At 38.7% G+C, this 23,209-nt stretch overlaps 2 protein-coding genes across 3 annotated transcripts; one reads left to right on the top strand and one right to left on the bottom strand.

Annotated features, from left to right (window-relative positions):
- The first annotated feature begins 5,535 nt into the window (after positions 1–5,535).
- il12bb (interleukin 12B, b) lies at positions 5,536–12,916 on the top strand. The gene is made up of 9 exons (XM_017705112.2): positions 5,536–5,676; positions 6,238–6,322; positions 7,035–7,304; positions 7,410–7,512; positions 8,084–8,253; positions 10,069–10,229; positions 11,723–11,838; positions 12,081–12,098; positions 12,604–12,916. Exons 2-8 carry the CDS (start codon positions 6,238–6,240, stop codon positions 12,094–12,096), a joined length of 921 nt encoding a protein of 306 aa, XP_017560601.1. The 5' UTR covers positions 5,536–5,676; the 3' UTR covers positions 12,097–12,098; positions 12,604–12,916.
- Positions 12,917–12,927: 11 nt separating this feature from the next.
- ublcp1 (ubiquitin-like domain containing CTD phosphatase 1) lies at positions 12,928–22,844 on the bottom strand. 2 transcript variants are annotated; one of them, XM_017705160.2, is made up of 12 exons: positions 22,741–22,844; positions 22,153–22,281; positions 21,853–22,019; positions 21,627–21,718; positions 21,160–21,245; positions 20,944–21,059; positions 19,815–19,913; positions 19,583–19,620; positions 19,328–19,426; positions 16,641–16,757; positions 16,389–16,516; positions 12,928–15,270 (listed from the first exon to the last, which is right to left on the bottom strand). In XM_017705160.2, exons 3-12 carry the CDS (start codon positions 22,004–22,006, stop codon positions 15,243–15,245), a joined length of 957 nt encoding a protein of 318 aa, XP_017560649.1. In that variant the 5' UTR covers positions 22,007–22,019; positions 22,153–22,281; positions 22,741–22,844; the 3' UTR covers positions 12,928–15,242. The 2 variants fall into 2 exon arrangements, with proteins under 2 accessions (XP_017560649.1, XP_017560650.1); XM_017705161.2 differs by having other exon boundaries at positions 22,153–22,225; positions 22,741–22,823.
- Positions 22,845–23,209: the final 365 nt, after the last annotated feature.

Below are 23,209 nucleotides of genomic sequence, written 5' to 3'. Positions count from 1 at the left end.
CATTCTGTGGTTTCTGATTGGTTTCATTGTGCAGGTCACATTGTTTAAAATACCAGTTGCAGAACACACTCTTTCATGAGAAACTGCTGTTCTGTGGTCATTTGCTTGTTACTGACCGCATGCTGTCACTGATTTCAAAGTGGAAATTTTTTAAGCTTGGTTAAACTTTTTAAGCTTGTGCTTCATACATCTTAACCATACAATAAACCTCTGGTCACTGAGGTTAGAACTGATAACACTACATGGAAGTGAGTATATTTCAAATACAATGTGTTTGTCAATGGGAATTCATGTAAAACCACAGTTGTGTATGAACGTGGACGTACGTATGCAATTCCCCCTCCTCTAAAAGGCTTTTCAAGGGAGTGAATGCCTTTGTGAGCCAGCTCAATAATCTCTTTCATCTCCTGATTGACATTTGGTTTCAAACAAAAGCCTTTGTTTAGTGGTGAGACTCAATATAGTCACTTTTCTCCCTCTTTGTCTGTAGTCAGGCAACACGTGGCTTCCACAAGGCTTGTGCTCATTTGCAAAACGTATTCAGTGGTTCCAAAAGTTCTTCAAATTTCCACTTCTGTTAATGATGAATCGTTATGAGGAAGTACGGCATTCCAGAAGTGTCAAGCAGAAATTGAGAATAGAAAAATCCTGTGCCTTAATAAATGTTATTCCACCATGATGGCTAATTGGCATTGGTAACGGATGATCGGCTTCATCCATGTCATGTAAAAATGTGATGTCAGTTCAGGAATTTCTTATCTGTGTCCTGGGACACTTTCCCTTTTGCTGTAGAATCAGTCAACCAATGTCTCTGACTTCCAGGGTCTATTGAGTGTACAGTTCAGTTTTTTTACTCAAATTCACAGAATCAGTTGATGTAAATCAAGAAAAACTGTATTCATAATCAGTAGCATTAACTAGCTCTGGCAACCAGGCCCTCACTGTTAACGTGTTAAGGTGGAAAGCTTTCTACTCTACAGGTTATGTTAAGGAAGGAGAAATGAATAAGGTAGCATGGGTGCAGTAATCTCTTTGAGATTGCTGCCTTAATTTCCCCCGTGCCTTTTTTCAGGGGTCTTATACACCTTTAGAGTTCACTCTCATGCTTCAACTTTTTGTGTATAATGTAAATGTTGTGTGGCAGTAAATATAAAGCTTTGGTAGAACAGAATATAAGTTCACATGAAATGCTATTTTCAACAACATTTATAAATATTCGCTGTCTTGTCTAAACTGCACCTTAACACTAATGCAGCTAGTAAGTAAAGGGGGTTTATATTCCATTAATAAGCACTGTGCAAACTGCATGCCCAAGTAACTACATTGTATTTTATTCACACACTCTCAGAGAAAAAGATCCTGAGCTGTCACTGGGGCGGTACCCTCAAGGGTACATCTTTAGTGCGTTTAGTCAGGGATCATATTTGTGAGATATTCCATTGAAATTGTATTTTTTTAAGCTGTATTGACTCCACAGACCCTGTCTTGACCTTTTTACGGTGCACAGTTGGACCTTAAAACCATTGTTTGTACCTTTATGAATGAAAATTGAATCTGCTCAGACCCTTTCTATCTGACAGTGTAGGGGAAAGTGCCGCTATAAGAACAATGTCTATTTACAGTAAAGGAAAACCATATCAGTGCGTGCACACAATGCTGATGTGCAAACCTACGCGCAGTTAGGGAAAGTCAGGTATAGATGCAGTCAGTTTTGTTTTTATATCACAAAAAGGGGGAATTTTGTCTCACTCGCTCTGCCGAGCTGCAGAACTCTGATACCAACTCGTCTAAAGCAACATGGCTAAAAATTTTGGCTACTTCTGGCTAGCAAGCACCATTAGCTACCATGTAACCCAAATGCAAGCTAGTCAATGAAACAGGTGACTTTGAGCTCTATGATGAAATATGATGAAACTAAATCAAATGACATAAGCAATATGCTAAGTGAGGACCTCTTGCCCCAAAGGTTTAACTATATGCTTAAACTTATACTTAAAAAAAACTTCTCAAAGCTAAATGTACTGTTTTAGCCACAAATACCCCCCACAATTATAGATTTTATAACTTAGATAACCTACATGCATAGATCACTGTAAATTAATGAAAAATAGATCAACTCCAAAAAATTCCAATAGTGATCCAGCTGTGCCAGGAGTAGACATCACCCACTCAGGTCCATGAGGCCCACGCTTGTGAGAAAACAGAACTTAAACAGTGAATCTATTCAGGAAAGTGAAGTTAAGTGGAGCCAAAACGACGTTTGATTTGTTTGGCCAAAAATATTTGCTATGTGTTCAATCTGTCCTGTGTAACATGTTCAATATAAGAGTTTTAGCACTGAACAGGTGAAGCCATGAGCTCTCTATATCGGCACCACTTAGTGTGAAAGCTGTGCAGAATGGTAAGTTTATCCAGGTTAAAAAACCTGGACTGGTATTTATTTTGCCATATTTTATGTTTTACATTACATTTCTAAAAGTGCCTGAAAGTAATATGAATGAAAACCAGGTATGTACAAACAATTACTGATGCTCATTACATTAACATGTTATTTCCTTTTCTGATGAAGTTTCACTTTCTGAGATGTGAAATTCCACTATGACCCAGATGATTCTCCATCTGTAGACGTGACCAATTACTTCATTACGACATCTTGTGATACCTTGATTTAGGCAACAGATCATTTTTGTCTGCTGATCTGATTTACGTTTGACATTTGCTGTTTTGTTTCTCCTGACAGCTGTGATGACCTGTCCTTCTTTCACTCAGTCTGATCTCATTTGTGAAAAACCATCATGCATAAAGGATGGACTGACATGGATTATCAGATATTCCTGATACTGAGAGGTGTGTTACCTCAGTTCATTTACACGAGGTTTAGCCTTAAAAGCATTATAATCCCAACTGTAAGTCCTAAACCGGACACTTGGAGTAATGAGAACTTAATGCTCAGCTTCAGGTGAAAGTTAGAATTGCTGAACTGTTACGCAAGTTTGGGCGCCCCTGGTCAAGTGGTATGATTTGTTGATTTTTAAAAAAGAAGTAAAAATAAATTACACATCCACTACAGAGAACACTCTGGAACGTTTTGGAAAAAATAAACATAACTTTTGCAGATGTTGTAGAACATGTTTATATTTCATTTTTCCCTATTATGTAATATTTAAGTGAGGTCTGTATAGGATGTGTTCACTTGCGTTTACTTAGGAAATCAACATGTGTCATTGTGGAGGAGTGTATGTGGCTGGGATAATCCCTCTCCAGTAAGTCAGAAAGATCAGAAAGATGATTAATCAACATGCTGAGTTGTCATGATACCAGATTTTTATATGTATATATAATTGGCATAACTTGAAAATGCCTGTTGCCCTTTACATTGTGTGTGAATTTCATGATAATTGGACCAAAAAAAAAAAAAAATAGCCCAAAATGACTTGGACAAAAGTTCTATCCTCAAATAGCACCCAGTCACATTGATCACTTGCTGTGGGGAACTGAAGTGTTTGAGTCGTTTGATGATTACCGACTTTTAGATGCTCATTTTAATTGAAGTTAAAAGTAGTTAATTAGTAGTTAATTGAAGTTAGTAGTTTTTAAGAATTAGGAGAAATACCGCATTGCAGTTGGCCCAGTATTGGTTTCAATATCTGGTATCAGAAAAGAAAGTGTGATGCTGTGTCATCTCTACATAGGAGTGAAGCCTAAACTAAAACTTGTACCTTTAACGGAGAAATGACTCTAGTAGAAGTAGAAGAAGTAAAAAAACAAATATACTGGAGTAGAAATATTTTCAGTTTCAGAGAAGAGCAAGAGAGAGAATAACCTTGCCATCATTTGCTTCCAATGGTTGAAACGCAAAGTTGGACTATAATATGATGATATACAATAAAATAATATTACTTTTAATATCAGTATTACTATATTTCATGTTAATCCGGTCTTCGCCTTGTCTTGGTCTCAGCCACTCCTGGTCCCTATCTTGACTCGGGCTCAGTGTGTCCTGGTCTCGATCTTGACTTGGACTCGATGTGTTCTGGTTTCAGTGTTGACTCGGACTTAACTGCAACAAAGGCTTGGTCATGGCTTGGACAAAACTGCTACAAAGTTTCAGCCTTGACTCAGACTCGAGGTATCCTGGTCTCGATCTCAACTGGGACTTTGTGTCCAGGTCTCGGTCCTGACTCGGACGCAACTGCTCTACAAAGTCTTGGTCTTGACTTGGACTCAGTGTCCAGGTCTCGATCTTGACTCAAAAATGAATTGGACTCGGTCTTGACTCAGACAACTAGTAGCTTCCAACTGAGGACAGACAAATAAACAAACAGCTTTCTAAAGGTTTTTTAGCACCAGACCAAAATTAGAACTTTTGTTGTTTGCCCTAAGACCCGGGACATGTCTTAATAAAAGTGTTGTCTTCTTTTTTTATTTACATGTATTTGTCTCAAAACAGCTGATGAAAACCTACATTCACTTTCTGTTTGTTGGGACATATAACGATCAGGCATTACATTATGACCACCTCTTGCTTCTACGCTCTTTGTCCATTTTATCAGCTCCACTTACTATATAGGTGCACTTTGTAGTTCTACAGTTACAGACTGTAGTCCATCTGTTTCTCTGATACTTTGTTAGCCCCCTTTTACCCTGTTCTTCAGTGGTCAGGACCTCCATGGACCCTCAAAACAGGTACTATTTGGGTGGTGGATCATTCTCAGCACTGCAGTAACACTGATGTGATGGTGTTGTGTCAGTGTGTGTCGCGCTGGTACGCGTGGATCAGGCACAGCAGTGCTGCATGTACTGTGAAAGGTAACATTTGTGGAAAATCTACTTGCAACACTAATGTGGTTTGGTGCAATCTGTTGGTTTTGCAAGAGATGTCAATGTTTTTGTCTATTCCCAGAAAAGACACCGACATAACTGAGAACTCCTTTCTTGCATTGTTATATTAGACAATAAAAGCACGTGGAATTCCCTGAGGTAAACTCGTTAACGTGTGGTTCACCAAGTGTTGAAGACCCCAGGCAGGTGTAAGTCATTCTGACACCACAACGCTTAGCAGAGCTTCCCCTAAATGTAGGCCAGGGCCTTCTTCAGTAGAACAGCCCTTTGCCCTTTGTCCTGCTCCCCTTTTTCCTCCAAGAGGACTTCCTCTATCAAATTTTTCCCTGTGGCGTCATCTGCAAAAGTGTGTCCAGGTTCTTCTGTCACACTTCTCGTGTAATTAGTGCACTTCCTTATTCTGCCTTCATTATGGCATTGCCGCAGGTTTTTTTTAGGTTGACATTTAAGGCTTGAAAGATATAACAAAAATTCCATGTGGAAATGTGACATGCTGATGCAACTGGACACTAGTGTTTGGTCAAGCTTTTCAAACAGCAGTGTATATTCTGCATAGTGTCTACTTGTGATGTTCGGTTGAAGGTGGCCTTAAAAGAAAGGCACGTGTGGCCACCTGCCAGTGAGGTCATGTAAACAAAAGAAATTCCCCGTGAAAGTGGGTCTGACAGCCTTTTGTTGATGCTGTAACCGCTCCTTATTGTGTGTGTAATGTCCAGTGTTGGGAATTTTCTGCTTCTCTCTCACCTGCCTATAAATGAGAGTGAATTCAGTTCTCCTGTCAATTGTGTAGTGTTGTTCACAGAGGAGGAGGCACATTCTGATTAGACAGAAAAGGTAGGACAGAGTTTGGTTTATATTATTTAAATCTAAATGACTTGTGTATAATATACAGTACATAAAATGTTTATTGTTGCTGTACCTACAAAACTTTGTATCTACAAAATGGTGAAGGAAAAGATGTTTTTGATTTTGAATGGAAGTCGATGAAACCGTATTTTTGAGCATCTCAATTGGTTCAGTTGGTCATGGAATTTTAACACATGCACACACACACACACACACACACACTCACACATGTATCGTGGTAGTTTTTGTCGTTTTTTATTGTTTTACATGATGTAAAACTGAGCTGCTCTTTATATTGAGTGTGTAATGCATCATAAACAGACCAATAGAAACGTTTTAGAAAATACTGTTACATCGACTTACATTATAAAATAAAGTTTTTTCTTCTGCTGTAGTTACAAATGAGGATTAAAGGGGGTTCGCTCTTCTCTACAGTAACTGTGTATAGCCATCATTCCATTAAATATAATGGCTAGACTTTATATCATTTTCTACAAACTAGAATTCAATTGTGTAAAGATGACTGTTTTTTGTCAATTTGTCCTTTAGATGAGTTTGATTTTCTTCTTCGCCTTACAACTCACCCTTCTTCAATTGGGAGACAGCAAGTCACTCCAGGTTATCAAGCCAAATGGTGATGATCTTTTCAAGACATTTTAGCTTTTTAAGCTATTTTTATCTTAGATGTATTTAGGAAAACATGCTGTTGGATGTATAGGTATCAAATACTTTCTATGTGTGCATGTACTTAGAACTTTAGGATATATAGAGTTTAGGTTGAGAACAAGATGTTTGCTTGAAGATCTGGTATAAATGTATCATAATCGTAGTATATTTCTCCCTGAAGTGAGGTAATTGCATCATGAAGTATGAAGTACATTTAGTCATTATTCATCCATCATAGATAGATAGACAGACTGACAGAGGTCAACTGAAAGTAATAGATCAACTGAGAGATGGAGATCAACTGAAAGAGTTGGATGGATAGACAGAGGTCAACTGAAAGGGATGCATGGATGGATGGATGGATAGAGATAGACAGATAGATAGATAGGTGCATACACATGTTTAAAGTGATAAAAAATTAAGAAATTTCAAACATGTCCAGATTATTATCTAGAATGGTGTCTAATGTTTAAAGTGGTGATCAAGAAATTAACAAGTGATTCCAAACTTTTGAATGGTATTTCAAGACAAGCTAATTTCAACACAAAGCAAATGTGGGCTTGAATGTGTGTGGCCGTGTACATGTGGCAGAGCTTGCAGTGTGGTATAGCAGGATGAAGATGCTGTATTATAATTACGGTAGAGCTGTTGGTCTCATGAGTGAATCCAACTGTTTGCAGTTATTGCTTTGGAGGTGGATGGAGATCCAATGATGCAGAAGACCGTGGTCCCTTTACGCTGTGGGGACGAGCTCGAGGGAACTGAGATTCACTGGCAAAGGAACGGACAACACATTCCCGCAACGGGTAACAACATAGAAGTCACCATCCACGCCATGATGGGGGGCAACTTCACCTGCCACAGTGCATCCGGAGATGTTCTCAACCAAACGCTGGTGCTGGTCAAACCGGTGGACTTTGAGAAGGCTATTCTGACACGCACTGACAAAGGTGAGTAAAAGGACAGTTGAGCAGCTGGTGCCTACAGATATTCACGCTGTTGAGAAAGACCAGACTGTACAGACTTCACAAAATGTATCTCTGCTTTCTCCCCAGAATTCATTACCTGTATAGCAAGGAACTTCAGTGGCCCATTTCATTGTTCATGGAAATGGGATTCAATACGGAATGGAGTTGTGGTGTCCTTCAAAGCTTTCCGGTAAGGGAAGGATAATCACTTCATTTGGGAAAATACTGGTTGGCTGGAATTGTAGCCTATATCTGATTCTGTACGTTGGGGTGAAAAATGCATTGATGTATCATAATGCATTGATATCAGTGCATTGCATTGATTATGAAGTGTCAGAATTGATTATCATAGAATATGATTGTATTCAATAAAATAAGCTGCATTTTTACTAGCTTAGCTTTTGAAAAAAAAATTAAAAGTTATTTTTAAAACACAGCAATCCAGAAAACAAGCATATAGGCATACGACTACTGAGTTAATAGTCCCTAAACTGTAAACTGGGCATATGTAAAAAAAAAAAAAATAAATCTACTGCCCAACCTACTGAGTTACGCCTCGTTTCTTTGAGTGAAAATGTCAGTTTGTTGAAAATCAACTTGCTCAAAATGTAGTTAACTTTCATTGTTTACAGTGCAGTCACATCTGTGTATCCGGTGAATTCATTATAATCTGAGAGTTTATAATGCACTGAATTTAATTTAATGGGAATGTTGAGAATCAAGAGATTTACATCCTTACTAAGTAGACCACCTTTCTGCAGGGACACCCAACTGATCAACTGTACCCTGGACCCTGATAACACTGGACTGACCTGCAAGGAACAGCAGTGTCCATACGCTGAGGAGGTCACTCGTATCAACCTCACCCTGCTAGTCCGCAACCAGTACCGCTTAGAGGAGCATGTAAAAGAGTTCTTCATCCATGAAATCAGTAAGAGCTTCAAGTGCCACCTTCTGGACAGTCCCGTCTTACACAGGGTGTTAACAGCCTGAACTCATAGGGGGAGGGAAGATCAGATGAAGCTTCAGAAAATTCAGCTCCAGTGTAGCAGTAATATTAAATATACTATACAAATATAAATATATCTATAATATTAAAGAATTAAAATAGAAGATGTAAAAATAGGTATATATATATATATATATATATATAGACAAATATAAACATTTAAAATAATAAACATTTAAAATAATACATACATTTTCCGAAATTTGCAGAAAATGTCAGATTTAAGTGTACATCTGTGGAGAAGTTATTGTGTTATTTTCACATGAACACATAGTGGGGGGGTATTCAAACTAGTGCATACGATTGTACGACTGTGTAGTTTTTCACCTTGTGTTACTACACACTGGGATTGAACAATTAGATTGTTTTCCTCGTAAGTAGAAAGCACTACAATTTTTAGCATGCTAAACACAAAAAGGACGCTTTTATCACATTTTAAGCACATAAGATTTTCAAAAAAGGCCATTCAGAAAAGGCTAACGATCCCATAAGCAGAGAATTAACCAGTAAAGTTTAAAATCACCCAGTAGGTGGATTTACCTCCACCTGTGTTCAACTATAGCCTTTGGTTATGCATTTGCCCAGCTTCGAGATCATCCTAGCTGGGAAAATTGTTCATGTCAGTACTTTGCTATGGAAAAATCTCTCATTGGCACAAACTGAGGAGCCTATAGGGCAAATCGGGTAAAAGAGACAGAGCTGATTAACAGCATAGCTCCTCAATGAAAAGTGAAGCTAGGAAGAGGTTCAACTCATGACAAGACATGACCAAAACCACACAGCTAGGAAAGAAAAGGGCCTAGTGTGAAGTTAGATGTTGATCTAAAAATCTGAAGCATGACCTGATGATTACTAGAACCCTACAGTGCTTTAATAGGAAAGAAAAAAGTGTTATTAAATGCAGAGTTGATAGATTCACAGTTCGCCAAAGAGAGAACTGTGGATGGAAGAGGGGATGCAAATACACACTGACAACACACAGCTGTTCAGAATATGCATTTAAGCCTCAGGGAACCTTAATCCATGTTTTCCCTTCAAGTAGGTTAATCTGGCTCTTGTGGGCAAACAACACACATGAATAACTTTCTGATGTCCACTAAATGTCTGATATATTTCACCAACATTCTCCTCTGTTGGTGTAAAATGGGCAGTTCTTATCTTGTGTAAAAGCTATCATAAGCATAAGTTTATCATTCTCAGCACTGCAGTGACATTGACGTGGTGGTGGTGTGTTAGTTGTGTTGTGTTGGTCTGAGTGGATCAGACACAGCAGTGCTGCTGGGGTTTTTTAAACACCTCAGTGTCACTGCTGGACTGAGAATAGTCCACCAACCAAAGTATCCAGCCAACAGCATCCTGTGACCATTGATGATGGACCAGAGGATGACCAATACAAACAGATTAATTGCTGCTTCTCACTGGACATTTGCAAGTCGGGTATGTTTAACAGAGTGAACAGTGAGTGGACAAAGTGTTTAAAAACCCCAGCAGCACTACTGGAATGTCATTGCAGTACTGAAAATGATCCACCATTTCAACGATACCTGTTCAGTGGTGGTCCTGTGGGGGTCCTGACCACTGAAGAACAGGGTGAAAGGGGTCTAACAGATTATGCAGATAAACAGATGGACTACAGTTTGTAAATGTAGAACTACAAGGTGCACCTATATAGTAAGTGGAACTGATATAAGGTGGAGAGTGTAGAAACGGTACATTGACGTTCTCTGTATGTTGCAGTCAAACCAGACAAATTGCACATTGTGAAGACCGAGGACGATGAGTTTGAATGGGAAGCCCCAAAAACGTGGAACATTCCGTGCACTTTCTATCCACTCCAGTACGAAGTGAAAGTGCTCTCTCATCGCAGGGACTGTGACCATACTGGAAACCATTCAGAGGTGAGGCCATGTCCTGTACATGCAGTAATTCAGTGCTGATGTACTGACCCGCAGATTTAAAGGTTGTGTCCAAAACTGCATGTTACCACACTAAGTAATTTGTTTAAAAAGGACAGCGGCATTAGTGACTTCAGTAGCGCAGTATATAGCAGGGTTTCTCGACCGCTTGGCCAAGGACCACAAGTGGGCTGCAAACCACCCCTTGGTGGTCCTTGTACCTAAACTGAGGGGGTCAGTGGACCATAGGGGGCCTGTGATGGCACTTTGTCATAAAACTCTGTGAAAAAATAATTGACTTAATAATAAAAACGAAATAGAAAATGTTTTCAGACAGTTAATAACATGAATACAAGCACCACAATAACAGTGCACAAAGGCAGCTTCATTGTTTTTGCTCCTTACCTCCTAAAAACACCTGACCTTTCAACTGTCCACTCGCATTAATATTCTGCTTATATTTTGAGTTCACTGATGCACATTACATAATGCTAAGAGTAGACCCCCACAATCCAAACATTTCCAAGCAAAACTGTTCTGGCCTTCCTGCTTTCTAGTGATAAACAGGTGGACCTTGAGGTGGACATATAGTATAGTAGTATGAGGATGAATTGGAAGTCAAAATGCATTTTCCTTCCTTCAAATACCAGTTAATGTTATTTACTGTTTTTTACAGTATTTTGGGAACAGCAAGAAGCGATGTCAAACATATAGCTATTTGATCAGTAAGATTTGGTTACCCCTTTTCAAATATGAAGCACGCTGGTATTCCAGCTCCGTTCATCACCAAACATTTCGTTTTTTCAGCTTCCTACAAATTGGTTAACCTATAGAATATTTGTGTAACGTTAGCACCATTTTATTTATCTGAGCTAAGACGCTTCATATTAGTGAAGTGATTTCAAACAGTGGTGTAACAGTGATGAACAGTGGCCTATTAGTGTCAGAATCGATGTTGTTGGATCACCACATTCAGACGTATCATAACCCTTGTATTATCTTTCAGGTCAGTTTGACCCCATTCAGTGTTTAACATCCCTAAATAAACAACAATTTTTTTGCTTCATATTTTTACCATAAAATTAACATGATGATATGTTTCCAATGTCCTGTACACACTTTGGAGGCATCGGTGTTTTTTGGTCCCAATTTGACCCCAGGCTGTATTAGCTTTGGCTGTTTTGAATGGGAGTGAGGTCAATATAACATGCGATTTTATCATCTTTAAAGTTAAATATCTTCCCTCTGTCTCAAACCTCTCCTAACCTAATGTAAACAAACCTGTAGTAGTGCGAGAACCACTGATAGTTCACATGACATGGGGGAGGGAAAGACAGAATTCCCATATTTCCTGGAGGTTTAACTTGCTGGGGTGAGACTGAAGGTAACAGGAGGGATATAGTTAGAAACTCCTATGTTATTAAATCTTTTTGGGGATCAGTTGACTGTTCATTACGAATGCTATGAAAAGACTGTATTTTTGTTATATCCTCTAGTCCCACTACACCAACCAGACACAGTATAAAGTTACCTCCAAGAAGAGTTATACTTTTTGTGTGCGGGCCCAGGATTTCTTCACCAATCAAGTCTGGAGCGAGTGGAGCCAACATAAGTGAGTATACTATTCTGTAGCTGTCAAGGTTCCCTCATGGCACCATGCACATTTCATGCCAAGTTGAATATTGACTGTATAGAGTCCAGCTAGACACCTACCTTGGACCTTGCTTTCACAGTACAGGTCTTCTGTGGTCCACTGGTGGTCCACCACATCTTGTCTTATACAGGGAACATTATTGACCAAAATATATCCTTGAAACTTTTTTGTTTTAATATACTTTATCCTTCACATTACAGGGTCACCCGGAAATAAAGGTAAGAGCCGATATCAACTGGATTTTGAGATTAAATAATTAAACGGTTAAGATGTAAACAAAGTCGTTCACAATAGCTTGATGTGAAGTGCTCTGTTCGAGAGAAACTTGAGCTCTAGAGTAATGGAGTCAGAATTATTTACAGCGGTGATGATGGGAGCCAGACATCCAAAGTATTTAATGGTTCTAAAATCTCCCTGAGAGAAAGCCATTACATTAAGCGGTTGTGATGCTGCCTGATGTCAAACATTGTTTCATGATCATCTTGAATTCTGTAGACATCACAAGCCCTGGTTACCGTCCTCACCACTATAAAGACATCTACAATGCACCTTTACACCAAACCACTCTGAATGGCTTCGTTTACATCTCAATGGAACAATGAACAATGCTGAGAAATCCTTGGAGCTTAGGTTCCATGCTGGCTTCGCTTTGTTATAATGTTATACTTTCTGAATGAGGGCCCACTCAACCAAATCTCTCTCTTTTTTTTTTATCTTGAACAGGTCTGGAAGAAAACATTTCACTTCAACCAGTAATTCTGAACCCCATTTACTCATCGCTTCTATATATAAAACATTCGTTCACCCATATCCACAGTAGGCTTCAGCGGACATCTTTATACTTTATATCTACTAAATATCTGAAGAATGTTAATACACACTTTGTGTAGTTTACTGAAGAACTTAATGTTCTAAATGAATGTTTTCATAAGTTATATTTAAAAGGAAACTACTGTACTGCTGCATTTATGCAGGATAACTGTAGACACTATGTTAATGATGTATTGTTGTATCCACATTAAACTCTATCATTCAAGACTCGTTCAATGATTATAAAATCATTTCCATTTTATTTACACTTGAGTTGCATCCATAAATTCAGTGCCCACATCTGTTCAAATGAATGAGAAAATACACGACTAGGGCCACGAGGGGACAACTAGCGACTTGAGGTAAGTAAATACAGATGGTAAGATTCCAAATTCCATCCAAAAATCAAACGGAAAACTCAAAATACAAGTTTCAATGTCACATAGGTATAAAAATGTCAGTCTTCAAAACAGCTTGTTCTTGCATTTATTTGCTGGCTGACTCAGTCAAGAGTCAGAAAGGAAAAAAAAAAGCTGGCAATCAACACAAACTTAATGCTCAACAAAAACTATGAATGAGTTATTAACTAATTCAATAATAAATATCTCATAGTCCAACTAGAAAAATGTTATGTAAACCTTTAGATGCTGCCTGTCCTCCAATTAGCATGCCATTTTTGAGAAACAACTCCTGCTACTATGCCTTCTGACGGGTGATGGTAACACTTCATTTGAACCCTGATGCGTAATACTGACATAACCATGCCATTAACAACAGCTCGGCATCTATCATGACCATTACTGGCAACAGTAGTGGTGCAGGGTTCAAGTAAAGTGATACTGAGATTAAGTAAAGCTCTACAGATGTTCATAGAAAAAAGAAAATATCCAACAGAGTGGAAGATTTTGTGAGATGTAAACTGTAAGCACATCTGATTCATAACATTTCAGCTTTGAGGACAAGTAGTGGTTTTTAACTGATGTCCCAGGATTAGAGACAAGGAAATGTCAAATAACAAAAAATAATAAAATAACAAAACCCCATATCTTCAAAATGATACCTTTTTTTTCTTCTCCCAAGTTCACTTTCAAGTAATGTTTGGGCCATTCCTATTGGTCACTTCATCATGAATATAATGGTAGCTAGTGTTTTCACATGATGTAAACAAAATAATAAGAATTTAAAAACGGGTGTTTTTGTTATGAGGCTTTGATACAACAGTGGTGACGTTTCTTTTAACTGAAGATATGCTCGCCAAACTGAAAAGTTGATTCAAAAAGTTCAATTTAAATAAGTTTACCATGAAGGGAAACTAATGCTGAAAATTAGACATTGACTATAATATTGGAAACATATCGGTATCAGTAGATAACTGCTTAAAAAGTGAGCAGCACTGGTTTAGATTTGACTGATTTTCCAACCCAACACTGGTGTATTTATTGTACTCTGGAAGAGCAGAATGTTAACATGATGCTGGGCTTCTGTGCTAAAATGTCTGCATTTTACAGTTCTCTGTGATGCTAATTCAAGTAGATGTAGTCCCAAGTTCTAAATGTTTATGCATCAGCATAAACAAATACAATTGTATGCAAAAGTCTGAACACCCCCAGTCAACCTTAAAGTGAATACATGTTAGAACAAGAGATTTAAATATATGCACAATTTCCACTTAGTTGCTGAGTTTAACACACTGGGGAAAAATACATTAAATGTGCCATAATGTTTGCACAGCTCATAAATTATGTTTTATTTTATCCGAATGTTAAATTCAGCAAATAAACAGTAATGTGTTCATTTGTTTTCACTGTAAATTAAAAAAATGAGTTTGACAGGGGTGCCCACAACATGTACACACAACTGTACATGTAAAATATCAGAAAATATCAGAAACATCTGCCTACAATTCCATTATCAGTGCAGTCCTACAGTCCTTCAAACAGACCCAATCTGTATGTGCTTTGTGTTGCACATTAGATGCTTACAAAAACACTACAGATTTTTAACTCTGCACGCTTAACCTTTAAAGAAAGAAATGCTAGGAAGAGAAGAAACTCTGACAGTAGATCTGAGGTTTGTAGATGTAATTGCACTTGCACTAAGCAAGACACGTTGTTGTTGGCCAATAAGCACAATGGGGGAAAATTCAGGCTGATATCAGTGACAAAAAGTAGAAAATAAATAGGGCACCAGTTCTTATACCTGTACCACTGTATCATTCTGTTCACCCTCTGAGTTGATCAGGCAGGCTCAGTACCTCAATATGGCATTCAGCCCATATAAAATGATCAGCAAGCCAGGAGAAAAGATCAAGGGAGGGAAGACGGTCATGCTTGTGCTAGCTACAGTTGATGCAGTTATTTGCTTAAAAAGAACAACGTGTGACTGTAAAGGTGAATATTTCGAACCTTTTTTTTCCCCAGGAACAAGAGAGCATGGAGAGATGAAAGAGCAAGATGGCCTGTAGGTAGGGGGTTGTTTGCTGAGGGCTTGTGGGTGTCCAGCACCGCTTGTTCTTGAGGAACGGTCAGCGCTTCTAGCTTATGTTGAGAACTTCACTGGCTCTGTTTCTTTGAGAGGTACCTGCAACAACAGTCATATTAAATATAAAGTATGCTAGTAGCGCAACAAACAAGACTATAGCAGGGGTGTCAAAAGCTTTTGCCTTGTGTAGCCAAAGTGCAGTGCCAGAATAACAGGACATTACACAAATAAGGAAGAAAAGAATCGCCATTAATTTCCGCAGCAGATAAGCTGCTTTTAAATGCTGAAACTTTAATGCAACTAGTTGCATGTTGTGAGTTGCATGTTGATTTACGTATCTGTTGCATTTTTATCTTCATTTTTTCAGCTTTAATAACTTTTTATATTTATATATCTGTCATGTATCGAGAGTGCTTTATAATATAGATTTTTTTATTTGTTGTGTGTACATTAGGCCTTTAAAACTAATGTTAAAGTAGCCATTACTGCTATATTTGATGCCTCCTTAGTCCTAGAAGCACAAGTTCAGCAAGGACTCTAGCGCGGCCTCCTGTTCTGTCATAATTTTATCATTTGCCTCCCAAATAAACCGAGATTTCTGTTTTATTCGCTTGTCCATTGATGCAGTAAAATCACTTCCACTTGAACTGATGTCATTTTATATGATTACTTGAAACAGTACCATTGTTTTGATTGTCTGAGATGCTTACAGTGGTTGCCATTTAGTTTTGTGTAGGTTTCAAGCAACTAAAGTTGCAAAGTTGAAATTTGTAAATTCTAATTGGAGCTATAACACCTTTAGAGGACATTACAGTGAGTAATGTTTATTTATTTGAGCTTGAGCGCTGTACGTTGTCTGTTGGGAGCTACTGAGCATTGACAGCTGTACAACTAATCAGACAATTTGTTTGTTCTTTATCAGTTTGTATAAAACTATTTTGCATACAAACCACAAAGCAAGTCTGTTTGAGATTGTGTTTGGCATGATCTTCTGATTTAGGCGCACTGTTTGCTCATTGCTAATTGAGAGAAAATTAGTTTTGCACTTGAAGCTCATAAAGTCAATTTCAAACATCTTGAATGATTGACTACATTAAGGCAAGTAAATTGTTCGATGAGCTGTTGCCTTTAGGTTGTTCTTTATATATCCAAAACCTATATAAGAGTGTAAACTCAAACTATAAGAGTAGAACAGTCAGGTTCTGCTGTACACCTACCTTTCCCAGTGTTTGTGATTGAGTCCTGAGAAGTCATCTAGCTTGCCAATCTCTTTTAGATAATGAGAGAGTTTGAGAAGCTCCTTGTCTTTCTCTCTGTTTAAGTGTGCTTTCATAAATGGCCTAATCTACAAATAAAAGAGAGTAGAAAGCATATTAAGCATATTATGGTTTTCTTGTAAAACTGAAATGTTGTCATCTATCAATCACACACATATGTAATAATGTGCAATCGTAATAAGTTTCTCATACCTTCAGTCCATTTTGTGGATTCATGAGGAAGTTTCTTCCAATGTCATCAAACATGATGGTGTTCTTTCTGTTGTAAAACTCACCATACTTTCCCCATATTACTCCTAGTGGCTTCACCTGAGAGGAGAACAAGGTTGCATTATAGACACTTATCTATAAGGCTACATTATACAGCAAATTTTTAAAAATTGAATCCCCCCCTCAGTGTTTCAACAATGGGAGTCAGTCAAAATGTCTTTAGAGACAGAGATGGCATATCAGATATCTGAAAAACAAAAGAATGAATCTGATTCAATTCTGTAACAAATCTAGCCTGAAACAACATGCACTCTTTTTTCATTGTGTGATGTTAGGTGTGTATTTCTTCCTGTGGTGTAGTAGAGGTGTGGAGTTTGCTGTGAACACGTCGCTACTACACTACTACCTACTTTTAGATGCTCATCTTAAAGCTGTACTACAGTGGGGAAAAAAGTATTTAGTCAATCACCAACTGTGCAAGTTCTCCCACTTAAAAAGATGAGAGAGGCCTGTAATTGACATCATAAGTAGACCTCAACTATGAGAGACAATACGAGGAAAAAAAATTCAGAAAATCACATCGTCTGATTTTTAAAGAATTTATTTGCAAATAATGGTGGAAAATAAGTATTTGGTCAATAACAAAAGTTCATCTCAATACTTATTTATATATTCTTTGTTGGCAAAGACAGAGGTCAAACATTTTCTGTAAGTCTTTACAAGGTTGGCACACACTGCTGCTGGTATGTTGGCCCATTCCTCCATGCAGAGCAGTGATGTTTTGGGGCTGTCGGCGGGCAACACGGACTTTCGACTCCCTCCAAAGGTTTTCTATGGGGTTGAGACCTGGAGACTGGCTAGGCCACTCCAGGACCTTGAAATGCTTCTTACGAAGCCACTCCTTTGTTGCCCTGGCAGTGTGCTTGGGATCATTGTCATGCTGAAAGACCCAGCCACGTTTCATCTTCAATGCCCTTGCCGATGGAAGGAGGTTTGCACTCAAAATCTCACAATTCATGGCCCCATTCATTCTTTCATGTACACAGATCAGTCGTCCTGGTCCCTTTGCAGAGAAACAGCCCCAAAGCATGATGTTGCCACCCCCATGCTTCACAGTTGGTATGGTGTTCTTTGGATGCTACTCAGCATTCACTCTCCTCCAAACACGAGTTGTGTTTGTACCAAACAGTTCTACTTTGGTTTCATCTGACCATATGACATTCTCCCAATACTCTTCCAGAACATCCAAATGCTCTCTAGCAAACTTCAGACGCTTGTCTGAAGTTTGAAGTGCCCGTCTGGCACTGCAAGATCTGAGTCCCTGGCGGCGTAGTGTGTTACTGACAGTAGCCTTTGTAACGTTGGTCCCAGCTTTCTGCAGGTCATTCATCAGGTCCCCCCGTGTGGTTCTGGGATTTCTGCTCACCGTTCTTTTGACCCCACGGGCTGAGATCTTGCATGGAGCCCCTGTTCGAGGGAGATTAGCAGTGGTCTTGTAGGTCTTCCATTTTCTGATTATTGCTCCCACAGTAGATTTCTTCACACCAAGCTGCTTGCCTATGGCAGATTCAGTCTTCCCAGCCTGGTGCAGGTCTACAATCTTGTTTCTGGTGTCCTTCGACAGCTCTTTGGTCTTCACCATAGTGGAGTTTAGAGTGTGACTGTTTGAGGTTGTGGGCAGGTGTCTTTTATACAGATAACGAGGTCAAACAGGTGCCATTAATACATGTAATGAGTGGAGGACAGAGGAGCCTCTTAAAGAAGAAGTTACAGGTCTGTGACAGCCAGAAATCTTGCTTGTTTGTAAGTGACCAAATACTTATTTTCCACCATTATTTGCAAATAAATTCTTTAAAACTCAGACGATGTGATTTTCTGAATTTTTTTTCCTCATTTTGTCTCTCATAGTTGAAGTCTACCTATGATGTCAATTACAGGCCTCTCTCATCTTTTTATGTGGGAGAACTTGCATAATTGGTGACTGACTAAATACTTTTTTTCCCCACTGTATGTAAAAATGTAAAGACCTCTCTGGTGGAAATATGTCAAATGTGACACAAAATGTGTCATAGAACGTTTTGTACTGTTGATCGTGTTTTGGACTTCTTTCCCTGAATGGATGAATCTGAAGATTGCGGGTGTGTTGAAAGAGTATTTAAAGAGAACTCAGTCAAAACTTGGTGAAAGATGTGTCTTTCAAGAATGTAAGTGAATGATCTACAATTTATCATATCTTCATCGGAATAATGCTGATTTTGCATTTGAGAACTACACATCTAGCCGGACCTACTTTCTGAGTCTGTATGTGTGACGATAACATGTAAAGATGTATGACGTGGTCAGAAAAACTACCGAGAAACCCGCTTCTGACTTTTAAAGACTTTACATGGTGACTTCACCATATTTTAGCTTTTTTTTCCTCCTGGCTCAGTAACACTACTTTTCTTTCTTTTAACAAAAAAGTGAAATTACAATGACAAATTTAAATTGTGCCCATCTCGACTTACAACTAATATACACATTAGGCAATGAAATACGACAAATGAAATGCTTGTAAAGTGTAACTGTACAGTTTAAGTGCTTGAGCACAATCATGTGCTTCAGATTGGTTTTAGCTTTAAAAAAAAAAAAAAAAGTTAATTACAATGTTATTTTTTGGAATACATCACCTCCACAATCCCTCTTTTAGGTGTGTGCACTGTTATCATGGCTCCACTGTCCAGCATGAAGGTGATCTTGTAGTTGGGGTTATCTGTCACACCCAGCTCCTAAAGCAACACACACCGATGAGAGAAATTTTAAACAAAACACCCCATTTCCACCCCTACATTTTATATGATGAAGACATTAGGAATAAAATAGAGATTCAGAGGCTTCCAAAACAAGATTCCTATACTCTGGAACGAATAACTTGTTGGACATACTTTCATTTTGGCATCGATCCACTTCATGCTCGTAGCAGCTGAAAAGGAACAATAAAGAATGAGGTGAAAGGATGCGGTTTAGACTGTATCCAACACAAATTATACAAACCCTGAATGGGAGCACAACAAATCAATGTTGAGATGGCAGAGCGAGCTCAGACTCCCTCTTCATCTTATGACAATCACACTTCTATGGTGCATTAGGGAAACTGGGGGCTGGTTAGTCACTCACACCAGATGACGATGTCGTAATCCTCATAGGCAGAGGTGAGGAACTCGTGGAGGAAAGGCCTCATGAGCTCCTGCCCCGTCTCTGCACATGACTTGTGATCTACAAGGAGAATTCAAAAAGATCCACAATTGCCGACAAAAATCTCAGGATAAATAACAAAGAAATACATTTTAGTACTCTTTAAAGAAAGCTTGTCCTGTAGTTTGCCTGATGTAGAAAACAAAATGTGAACAATTTCTCCTTTACTCCAAATGTGATCTGCTCAGATATGTTTGCTGTATAAACGTATGTTATCAGTTTTGCACAGGAGCTATGAGGCTAATGTAGCTAATAAGAAATGGAGGTTTACACCACACCAATTAGTACTGTGCAAAATACATGCTAAAGTAACCACACACTGTATTTGATTCATACAGTCTCAGAATAAGGTACTAAAATGTCCCTGAAGTGACACCCTTAGTCCTTTAGTTAGGAAACGTAACTATCATATATTATACTAATTACATTTTCTTAGTTGTACGGACTCCACACACACACACACAGGCACACACAGGCACACACAGGCACACACAGGCACACACAGGCACACACAGGCACACACACTCTCCAGGCTTTTTTATTGTTCCATTTTAAAACATTAGGTTTCAGCGGTGAGCTCTGGCGCATTGCATGGTGCGTGAAGGTTTAGGGTGTCATAATATCTACCTCATCACAGTGAAAAAGTTCCGCAGATTTAACTTTATGCAAATGAGTCCACCTGGTTTGTGCAGTAGACCAGTCTTCATCACAAATGGCAAACAAAACATACAGCTTTTTCCAAGGTCACGGGGGGAAACCATGGCTCTCTGTCTTTAAGTTTATGCCAGTTTACTGTACTAATTAAGGACGTAGAGTCGAAAACATCGATTTTTGCCAATTATGCTAATTTATTGATTTTATTATGGCCAATTCTGCTTTGCAATTTTGTGATAAATTGTATAATCATTCAATCAATTAATAAATATTTATATAGTAAATAAAAATTAAATAAAAATGAATTAAATATAATGAGGCACATAAGTGCACTTGCACCGTATTTGAATGTCACTGCCACACCTGTACTAAAATGTTATAGCTGCCTCTTACTTACCAAATAGTGTGTAGTCAACATCCAGAACAAGTAATCTCTTCCCTTCTCTTGGTGGGTTTAACTCCTCCACTTTGTACTCTTTGACACGACGTGCTATCTTAGCCAGGTTCTCTTCTCTGAATGAAGAACGGCAGACATTTATAAAGGACAGGAATGGGTTAGTAGGTCAAAAGTATGAAATGTTCAGGTAATCAGGATACATTTGCAGTAACTGACCTATTTTCCACCTCAATCACCTCCTCTTCAATGTCAAAGTCATTGACCACGTCATCGTTTTCAGGAGGTGGGGCCAAGACGTCTTCCTTCAAGATTACATAAAAATGAGGTGCTGAAGCCAAAGAACTGCTACTCAGTTCACTCCAAAAGGTCTGCCACACACTTCTTTTCCAGTTTTTCAACAGTAAATCATATAGTAGTCAGTTTTGCTTTTACAGGGAACTTTTTTTACAAACTAATATTGACTAATATGGGAACAATATCACATTGACATATCCCCATATATACGTTCACCACTACAGATTTCCTGAAACCTGATAAAGGCATTAATCCGATATGAGACTGTTAGTATGCAATATAGTTGGCCACTTAAATAAAGCTGATAACTGGTGAAATTAAGATAAGATTTGATTTGAAATGGGCAATGTAAAGCGGTCTTGTCCATCACACAAGGCCTGGAAACCTACCAGGCTTTCCTCTCTGCTGCCCATCATCATAATCTTGGTGTTTGGCTTAAGCTTCAAGGTGCCCAGCTTTGTGTCATCATCTGCCGGCTTACCTGCAAGCATAGAGCTCCATGAACTCATCAGCTTTCCAAAGTGAGAGAAGTACATATCACACGTGACAGAGCAGCAGCAGCAGCAGGAGTGCCACGTGATTATGCTTGATTATGTCTGGAGAACGATCCTTTACCTTTCACCTTCAGGCCCAGCAGCTTCTGGCGCTCAGGGAGAACTCCTGTGAGAGACTTGATGGACTGCTTGAGATCCAGCACCGTGTCCTCCTCGGACAGGGAACTGATGGAGTACTCCTGCCCGCCCCACTTAATGATGACTGACACAGACATGCTAGTGCAAAATCTGAGGAATTAAAACTTGGGTTATTCCAAACAGTGAGTCATTTTTGTGAGACGTCATGCGTTACAGTGCTGATGTAATGGATTAAGAAGCCTAGTATGAAGTGGTTTGCTTGTATAAGAACATAAAAAGCAACCTTTTTCTGCAGGATGTTGGATTTCTTCAGGTCTGAGCTGCAGAAACTTTCAGCTGGTAGGACTGAGGGGGTCCTTTGTATGTGACAAAAACAAAGAGTCACTGAGTCAGATGGATATTAGCACCATATCTGAAATAAATCCAAACAAAGCGGTTAGTATTAGTCACTCTGCTCCAGACTTAAAGGAATCACTTCTGTTACTGTTTAACTGAGCTTAGTGAGTAGTGTTTGCCTAATTTATAACGTTATACCGTATATAAGGAGTATGAGGGGAGCGAATTAGCTAATTTGGCTGTGTATTACGTTACATTAGGACCTCTCTACTGTGCTCACTCAGTATCCTAACCGCCACCTGAAAGAAGAAATCTGAACCGATAAAGAAGCAGAACCTCTGTAAGCATCAGACACCAGGCAACCTTGTGCTGCTGGCATTATTCACTAACCTCAGCTTCAGTTATACAAGCCCCTATTTTCTGTGCTCGCTTCTCTTCATCATTATCTGATGCGGTTACAGCGGGAGAGACGGATAAAGCACCGTGAATGTTGGCTGAATTTTTACAGTATTATTTAGAGAGATTTGCCACTTACATCAGTTCCAGTTCATTCTATGTTCTGCAGATTTTCATGTCTCATTCTTCCCTCCGTTTTCTCCTTTATTGCGACACGAAGACATTTTGCCCCCTGTTGGCCTGGAGAGTGGGGCTTAACTGCCCCATGCATTTGCAAACGCACGTCTGTCTAATGAATATTTGATATGTGAATAAACACATTTCTTTAACCTTATTTTATTTATTTTTTTTTTCTATTTTACTTATTTCGAGTACTAATTTCACCATGCGAAAAAAAAATCCTAGGCAGATTTTATTGTAGTATGTGCTTCCATTACAAACACATACATAGGAGTACATTTCGCAATGTAACGCAAACACCAAAATATATTACACTAAAAATTGGCCATAACATTGCAACATTTATTCATAAATACATTCTGCATATATTTTTTACATATGGGTAGTAGATCAATATATGTTTCAAATTGTGGGAAAAAGCACTATTT

This window comes from Pygocentrus nattereri, chromosome 16, assembly GCF_015220715.1.
Source record: "Pygocentrus nattereri isolate fPygNat1 chromosome 16, fPygNat1.pri, whole genome shotgun sequence".
Taxonomy (NCBI): domain Eukaryota; kingdom Metazoa; phylum Chordata; class Actinopteri; order Characiformes; family Serrasalmidae; genus Pygocentrus; species Pygocentrus nattereri.
Note: the sequence above shows the minus strand (reverse complement) of the source record. Positions and strands in the feature narration are given on the sequence as shown.

Coding starts and splice junctions, on each gene's coding strand:
- il12bb (XM_017705112.2), top strand. CDS start 6,238: ATGAGTTTGATTTTCTTCTTCGCCTTACAACTCACCCTTCTTCAATTG. Junction 8,254..10,068: donor GTTCTTCATCCATGAAATCA/GTAAGAGCTTCA, acceptor TGTATGTTGCAG/TCAAACCAGACAAATTGCAC. Junction 10,230..11,722: donor ATACTGGAAACCATTCAGAG/GTGAGGCCATGT, acceptor TATATCCTCTAG/TCCCACTACACCAACCAGAC.
- ublcp1 (XM_017705160.2), bottom strand. CDS start 22,006: ATGTCTGTGTCAGTCATCATTAAGTGGGGCGGGCAGGAGTACTCCATC. Junction 21,719..21,852: donor GCTGGGCCTGAAGGTGAAAG/GTAAAGGATCGT, acceptor CTATGCTTGCAG/GTAAGCCGGCAGATGATGAC. Junction 16,758..19,327: donor CTAAAAGAGGGATTGTGGAG/GTGATGTATTCC, acceptor TTCTCCTCTCAG/GTGAAGCCACTAGGAGTAAT.